The sequence below is a fragment of the Cebus imitator genome, unplaced genomic scaffold (genome assembly GCF_001604975.1).
Source record: "Cebus imitator isolate Cc_AM_T3 unplaced genomic scaffold, Cebus_imitator-1.0 Scaffold19, whole genome shotgun sequence".
Taxonomy (NCBI): Eukaryota; Metazoa; Chordata; class Mammalia; order Primates; family Cebidae; genus Cebus; species Cebus imitator.
Genome location: NW_016107334.1, coordinates 61,315 through 69,373, shown reverse-complemented (window position 1 = coordinate 69,373; position 8,059 = coordinate 61,315). Strand labels below are relative to the sequence as shown.

General features: G+C 57.7%; 1 protein-coding gene across 1 annotated transcript in view; it reads right to left on the bottom strand.

The window, feature by feature from the left end:
* LOC108295091 (A disintegrin and metalloproteinase with thrombospondin motifs 7-like) overlaps positions 1-8,059 on the bottom strand; it is a 56,060-nt gene that overhangs the window by 35,477 nt on the left and 12,524 nt on the right. The window contains 3 exon segments of the mRNA XM_017517132.1: positions 3,155-3,351; positions 4,481-4,646; positions 6,663-7,018. Coding sequence (XP_017372621.1) covers positions 3,155-3,351; positions 4,481-4,646; positions 6,663-7,018 — 719 coding nt within the window.

The window sequence follows — 8,059 nt, the reverse complement described above, 5'->3', positions numbered from 1 at the left end:
AAAGAAAGAAAAGAAAAGAAACAGTGGAAAATGAGAAAGGCAGATCAAAAGAACAAATCTTTCCTAGAACACAGACAGGTAAGCTTGGTAACAGTCCCCAGCAAGGTGGCTCCAGAGGACCAGAAGTCCCTGAGGGTCCGCTCCGCCTGCCTGAAGACTGCCCCACGTTATATTCTGGGTCAGGGCTGGGGCGGCTTAGTGCCACCACAAAGGCCTTCCCTCAGCATGTACAACCTCACTGTCTCCCAGGAGCTACGGGAGCAATGCAGGCATTGGGAGATGTCAGAGGGAGGCAGGGTCTTCACTGGCTGATCAACTCTACCAAGTAGCTTTGGTTAATGGCCTAAAGTCAATGTGGGGTGTTTCAACTGGATAAATGATACCCAGGGAGGCCTGGCCCTGTTCTGCTGCAGGCCTGGAGAGCATGCCAGGGGTGTGCAGTGTTTGTGAAGGTGAGATCTGGAGGTTACAGGTAACCACAGGCTCCCGCTGAGCTGAAAGTATGAAAAAGCCCCTCGCAAAGGGCCTGTGGCCTTAGAGAGCAAGAACAGAATTGGGGGTGAAAATGGGGTAAAACTGGCTTGGTGCGGTGGCTCACGCCTGTAATCCCAGCACTTCGGGAGGCCAAGGCAGGTGGATCACAAGGTCAGGAGTTCAAGACCAGCTTGGCCAATATAGCAAAACCCCGTCTTTACTAAAAATACAAAAAAATTAGCTGGGCACGGTGGCGCACACCTGTAGTCCCAGCTACTCAGGAGGCTGAGGCAGGAGAGTCATTTGAACCTGGGAGGCGGAAGTTGCAGCCGAGATCACACCATTGCACTCCAACCTGGGCAACAGAGCGAAACTCTGTCAATCAATCAATCAATCAGTCAATAAATCAATGCGAGTGAGGTTTAGATGAGGTGGTGGGTATTGAACACCAGACTAAAGGTAGACAGATATTCACAAGGCTCCTTCCTCAGAGGCTGGCCACATGGGCTCCCATGTCCCTGCTGTCCCTGTAGCCTCCCAGGGGGTCCAGCACTGTGACGATCATAGATGCCCCCACCCTGTCCTGGCCAATGCTGGGCTCACCAGCTCAGGAGAGCTTGATATTGTCAGAGCAGGTGAGCGTGAGAACCAGGACCACCCTGTCCCCTGGAATGAGACTCACAAAGTGAATGCATGGGTCCTGTGAGCCAGGGCAAGGCCGCCAGGAAGGGGCCAGGCCCTGTGGCAAAAAGACCTCAATCCTGTCACCCAGGTTAAGTCACGGGGACCTCTTGGGCTGGGTGGGTCTGTTTTTGGTTTTGTTTTTTTTTGAGATGGGGTCTCACTCTGAGACCCAGGCTGGAGTGCAGTGGCGTGATCTCAGCTCACTGCAACCTCCACCTCCCGGGCTCAAGCGATCCTCCCACCTCAGCCTCCCAAGTGGCTGGGACTACAGGTGTGCACCACCACACCCAACTATTTTTTGTATTTTGGTAGAGATGGGGTTTCACCATGTTGGCCAGGCTAGTCTCAAACTCCTGATCTCAAACAAGTGATCTGCCCACCTCGCCCTCCCAAAGTGCTGGGATTACACCTGTGAACCACCACACCTGGTGGGGTGGTTCAAGCTCTGCCCAGAGTCTGGAGCACAGGAACACTCAGAAAAATGGGGGTGAAATGAACCCAGTTAACCATCAGTGGCTCCAGCCAGGCTCCTGGGTCTTTCAGGCTGAGCCCCCAAAGTGCTGAGAATGAGCAGGAGGGGACCTCAGGGCCTGAGAACCTAGCCTTGCCCCTTGTTCCACCCCCTTTAGCCCAGGGGCCGGGTCCCGCTGTCCAGCAATAGTCCCTGCTGAAGCCTGGCTGTTGGTGGCTCCCCTCCCTGGGCAGATGAGGCTTGAGCTAAGGCCTTCAAGGCCTCGAATGCCAGGCAGAAGGCTGTGACTTTTATTCCATATGGAGCAGGGAGCCAATGAGGGTGTCCCAGTCAGAGAAGAACTGGCCCTGAGAGGCACTGGCTGATGCGGACTCAAGCAGTGGGGACGTGGTGGCCAGCAGGTAGAGAACACCCCTGGACGCAGCCCCTTCCTCTCTCTCTGAGCCTCAGGCTTCACAGCTATAAACTAGGGGGCCAGACACTGGACGATCTCAGAGGGTATTTCCTTTAGGGTTGAAGGTGAGGGGCTGGCACGGAAAGTAGCGGCAGAGGATCCTGGCACCGGGGCTCCTTTAGATGTCATCTTGCTCACAGCACACACCCTTACCTTGCCCCGACCAGCCAGCCCAGGAGAGAAACAGGGTAATATGCTGGCCTGACCACCTGGTGGCAGCTAAGAATGCCAGGGGCAGAGAGCTTTCCTGCCAGGGGCTGCAGGAAGCAGCTTGGAGCCTGAGGCCTCCCACCTGCCCCCAAAGGGCAGGAGAAGGGAGTGCCCTTTCTGCAGCGGCTGGCTCCAGGAATCGCCAGCTGCATTCAGCCGCAGTGCCCCCGGTGTGACTTAGGACACCTGGGCTCCCATCCGCCTCTGCCCTGCCTGTCTGTGTGACCCGAGCAACTCACTCGCCCTCTCAGGGCCCCTGATATCTCATCCATGGTGTGGGCTCAAGAGCGGTTTGCCAACCCCACAAGGTAGTATCGTCATGCCCATTTCACAGATGAGCAGCTGAGGCTCAGGGACGGTGCCTTGCCCAAGGCTGCCAGCTAGTAGACCACAGAACTGCACAGATCCTTCTAACTGTAACGTTGCTGATGTCTCAGGCAGGGTCTCAGGCAGGGCGTGGTCTGATCAGACATTTCTGTTTCCAGCATCTAGCACAGGTCCTGACGCAAAGCAGGGAGGTGTCTGTGCAGGGAGGCAGGAATGAACCAACTAGTCTACAAAACCCTAGCAGGCACAGAGCTGTGGCTGCCTCAGTCTCCCCCTCCCGTGCCCCCTCCCAGTGACATGACACCCTATCACGTCCCCACTGCCAGCGCTCTGCCGAGACGCTCTCCTCGTGACTTGCTGCCAAGCCCCCCACCCCTTCCTGGTCTCAGGAGCTTGGAGACCCTTCATCCTGCCTGGGGCCTGGACCTGGGTCTGGGGTCCAGCCTGCCAGCCCTCCTGCCCTGCACCCGCTCTCTGCACTCCACCCCCCAACACCATCCCCGCCACCCCCTCACGGCCCGCAGCAGACTCGCCATGTTCATGATGGTCAGCACATAGCTCTCAACATGCGGCTGTCCGTGGTACTCCACCATTTTGGCATCAGCTACCACCAGGGTCTCCACCCACTTCTCCTTGCTGACCGAGCGCTGGTGTAGACGCCTTGGCCGTTGCCACCGCCACTGCTGCCGCTGCTCCCAACGCTCCCGTCGAGGCTCCAGTTCCGGGGACACTGGAGGCGCAGATGGGGTGGGGTTAGCTGCCAGCAGACTGGCCCAGGGCACGTGTCTCCAGGGCCTCTCCACAGCGAGCTCTTTCTGGGGCACTGGGAACCACACTGGGATCAGAAGCGAGGGTCCTGGATTCCCCTGCTGGCTCTGCCCCAGACCTGTGCTGTGTGGCTCTGCCTGGTCCCTTTCCTTCTCTGATCTTGAGATTCTCTGACTAAAAATAGGAATAAGTTGATCTGCCTCAGAGAGTGACAAATGAAATGGTGGATATAAACATGGCAAAGTCATGTGTCCATGGGAGGGGAACTCCTGGGCCTGACAAAGCTGGCACCTGGGCCCCTAGCGCCCCGTGTCACTTCTCCCACCCTGGGGGTTAGTGTTTCCCAGCACAGGCAGATCCCACCCTCAAAACCCCAGCCTGGGGTGGCTGGCCACCACCCAGCCCAGCTACTGGGCCTGCTCCCCTCACCCAGGCTGCTCCAGATCAGAAGAGGAAGCACATCTATGAAGGTGGGGAAACTGAGGCCAAGAAGCATGCCTCTGTGGATCTGTGCGCCACAGCTGTGGGCAGCTTGAGGTTGGCATGCCAGGCGAACACTCCCCAATCCCCAGCAACCCTTAGTGGGAAGCTCCTCACCCGCACTGTCTGGCACTACTGCCGCTCTGCAGAGGAGGCTCTGGGTCCTGCACTCCAGGTCCCAGTAATAGAGGTCAGTTACTCCGGGTGGGAGCAGGGTGGCAGGGGAGGGAGGTTCCTGGCTAATGGCCCTGTTGGAGCTGGGCAGGGCCCACCCGGCCTGGGCGCTGGAGGAGGAATGGTTAGCAGAGCCGAGTGCTATAGGCTATGGGCGGGCGGGGGCAGAGGGAGGTCGAGCCCCAATGTGGGAGAGGCAGGTGACATGGAGCGAGGGAGGTCAGATGAGGGATTGACCAGGGCCGGCCCGAAAGGCAGAGGACACAGTCTTGTGACATAATTAAGGGCACAGGCTATGGTGATGGATCCGTCTGTCTTTCTGTGTCCTCTGGTCTAAGGGACGCTGGGCATGGGGATGTTCGGAGGGGCTTCTAGAAAGCGCCCTTCACGTCTCCAGGCCCAGCATCTGGCCGAGAACTGGGAGCAGAGGAGCATACCTGGCACCCCACAGGTGCTTGTAGCAATGGAATCACCCCGCTGTGCCGGCCTCTCCAGGGCCTGATGCTTGTACACCACGTGGGGCTGGGCGTGGCCGGGCCGGGCCACGGCACCATCCAGGGGTTCAATGAAGTAGTCCTCATTGGAGAGCTGGAACATACCTTTCTGGGAAAGAAGAATCAGGATCACGCAGGGAGGGCTGCTCTTCCCACACATCCCAGAGGCCCGTCCCGCCCAGCTGAGCCACCACTGCGCACACCACCTGTGACTGCCTGGGACACCCTGAGCTTTCCTTCCTCTGCGGCTTTGCGCACTCTGCGGCCTCCATCTGGAATGCCCTTCTCTGCCATTCCACACACAGCCAAACCTTCAAAGCAGAGCTCAGAAGCCTCCGCCCCTGGGGATGCTGCCCCACACACCCACCCCATTCGGAGAGGCAAATGGGGTTGCATCCAAATCTGACAAAACAGTGTCTTCCAGAGCCCCACAAGCCATCCTGCGTGGGGCAGCCTGTGCCCAGGCCTCCAGGCTATTCTGCATCTCCTCTGCATGCCAGCCGTTTCCAGCACTGTGCCCCCTCCCAGCTGGCCAGGGCCTCTGACCTGCCCTCTATCTCCCTAAGGCAATGAATCACTCCAAAAGCATCTACACCCACACCCGCGCGGAGGAGATGTCCACAGCCACCAAGACATCCTGTTCTCTGGGCCCAGGGCTGCCCACAGAAGGAAGCTGGCAGGAGTGTCTAGGGCATGACTGCCAGCATTCAGAGTCCAGGGAGGGGAGGGGCCCTGGGAAGCATCTTTGATGCCCACTACCTCCTGAGGACGCTCGGGGCGCCAGGGAAGAAGGTTACGCCCCTTGGACTGCCCCTCATAGGCAGCCATTCTGTCCCTTGGGCCACACAAGACCAGGGAGACTGGAGGACTGGAAAGTGCATCACCTCTTAGTTCTGGAGACCTGGGTTTGAATGTGGACCCCCCCCCGACACAGCACCCGCTAAATGACTAGGCCACCCTGGGCAAGTTCTCCTCTGAGCCTGTTTCCTCATCTGTGAAATGGGAATGATTCTCGATATGCACAGCTGCTCAACAAAATTAACTGTACATGAAGGGAGAGGCACAGTCTCCATAAACGAGGACACCGTGCAGGGCAGATGGGCCTTCAATGGCCCAGACGTTCTGCAGCTTGTGTTGTGAGTTGTCCTGCCGTTAGCCCTGTGTGGCCGCAGCCCGTGGTTTCTGCCCGAGCAATCTCAGCCCTGGGCCTCCTGGGAACAGTGGACACTGAGAGCATGCACACATCCCCTACCCCTCCAAGGCTCCACCCTCAGAGCTGGGAGAGTGGGGCTGGTCTCCTGAACACGAGCAGAAAGGGCCCCATTCTGCCTGGAGTGGAAGCTGCTCTAATCAGCGCTCACTCGGGGAGCAGGCAGTAGCCAGCACCACCGTCCAGCCAGAGGAAGCCAGGAAACTGAGGCTTGCTTTTCCCAGAGTTCTGATCCGGGCAGAGGGGCTGAAAGGGGCTCCTCCCCATGCCCTGCAGAATGGCTACAGGGTGAGGGGTGGCTTTCCTGGAGAAGAGCAGCCTAAAGGGACCTGTCAAGGAACAGTCATAACTGATGCCCCACAAAAGAGAAATCAACCGCTTTTTCAGTTGCTTAGTCCAGTCAAACAGAGCTTCTCAAAGTGGGGGTCTCTGGACCTGGACCTTCAATATTACCTGCGAGGTTTTCAGAGATATAAGTGTTTGGGCGCCATCCCAGACCTTCCCTGCAAAAATTCTGTTTAAACAGGGCCTGCAGGTGATTTGAGCTCACATTATTATTATTTTTTTTTTTTTTTGAGAGTGCCTGGGGTCTCACTGTGTCTCCAGGGAAGCGCCATCGTCACATCCTACATCCTCGAACTCCCGGATTCAAGTGATCCTTCTCCTCAGCCTCCCAAATAGCTGGGACTACAGGTGCACAGCCACGCGGCTTTCACATTAAACTGTCAGACCTGCTGTCCTAGAGATCAACGGGGCCTGCGCTGTCACTCCCATTTTACAGGTGTCAATACCGAGGCTGGCGGAGGAGAAGTGCGCTGGGCAAAGCCACCGGACAAGTGTGTGGCAAGGCGAGAGCCCCTCTCCACATCCCACCACGCGAGGCCTCCCGGAGCACCCGCGTTCCAGCGCACTCACCAGGCCGTCGCAGGCGCTGATGGCCGCCAGGCCACCCTCGAGCTCGGGGTCCTGCACCTCGCCGAGCAGGTGGCAGGCGGGGGCGTGGGCCTGGATGTGCGCGCGACCCAGGTCGCCGCGCCGCCGCGTCTCGCTCACGAAGCCGGGCGCCAGCAGGTGCGCATTGGCGGTCAGGTTGAAGCGCAGCTCGCGCCCGCGGTACTGCAGCTGGTAGAAGGCGGGCGCGTCGCGGTGCCCAGACAGATCCCGCTTGCGCAGTGCGCGGGGCCACAGCTCGTAGGACAGGAAGGAGCCCCCCGCGTCCACGCGAACCGGGTGCACGATGTCCACTGCCGCCCGGCCCTCCGTTGCACGCCCTGCAGGGAGAGAACCACGAATGCCAGGCCCAGGCCAGTCCCGGGTCCTCGCCGGTGGCCAGGGACCAGAGCGACTGGGACGGGGCTGCTGGAGTCAGAGTATCTGGATTCAAATCCTCGCTGGGCTACCTACTAACTCTGCTATTTCATCTTTCCGTGCCTCAGTTTCTCCATCTGGATCGTTGCAGTAACTTCTTTTGCTGTTGTGGTGTTTTGGGTTGTTTTGAGACAGAGTCTCTCCTCTGTCCCCCAGGCTGGAGTGCAGTGGCGAGATCTTGGCTCACTGCAGCCTCGGTCTCCTGGGTTCAAGCCACTCTCCTGCCTCAGCCTCGGAAGTAGCTGGGACTACAGGCACATGCCACCTTGCCCAGGTAATTTTTGTATTTTTAGTAGCGACAGGATTTCACCATGTTGGCCAGGCTGGTCTCAAACTCCTGAACTCAGGTGATCCACTCACGTCAGCCTCCCAGAGTGTTGAAATTACAGGTGTGAGCCACTGCACTTCTCGTGCGGCAACTTCTTAACAAGTGTGCCCAGGTGCCCCTCCCCTGTTATTTTCAACATAGCAGCCAGAAAAATTCATTCAAAACTAGCCGGATCACGGTCCTACTCTGCTCAAAATTCTGCAATGGCTCACATTTCACCTCGTACGTAGGGCCTGTATGAGGCCCTAGGCCAGCTGACCTCTCCAGTCTCATTTCCAGCTGCACTGCCTGGGCTCTTTCCATTCTGTCCACTGGCCTCCTTGCATTTCCCCCCGCAGGCCAGACACGCTCCTGCTTCAGGATTTGGCATTGCAGCTCCCTACACTTAGAACACTTCTTTCTGGCTAAACTACTCACTTTTGAGTTTTTGCGCAAGTCTCCTTCTTGATGAGGCCAAATAAAAAATGACTTTATTTTTAGATCGCAGCTCCCTGTATCTCCCCCTTCTGTTTTTATTTTTCCCCATAGCACTTTGGACATACCGTATCACTTAACACTTTCATTATTTTTTCTATTTATTTGTTTTCTCTCTCCCCTCCCAATGTAGTCTAGGAAG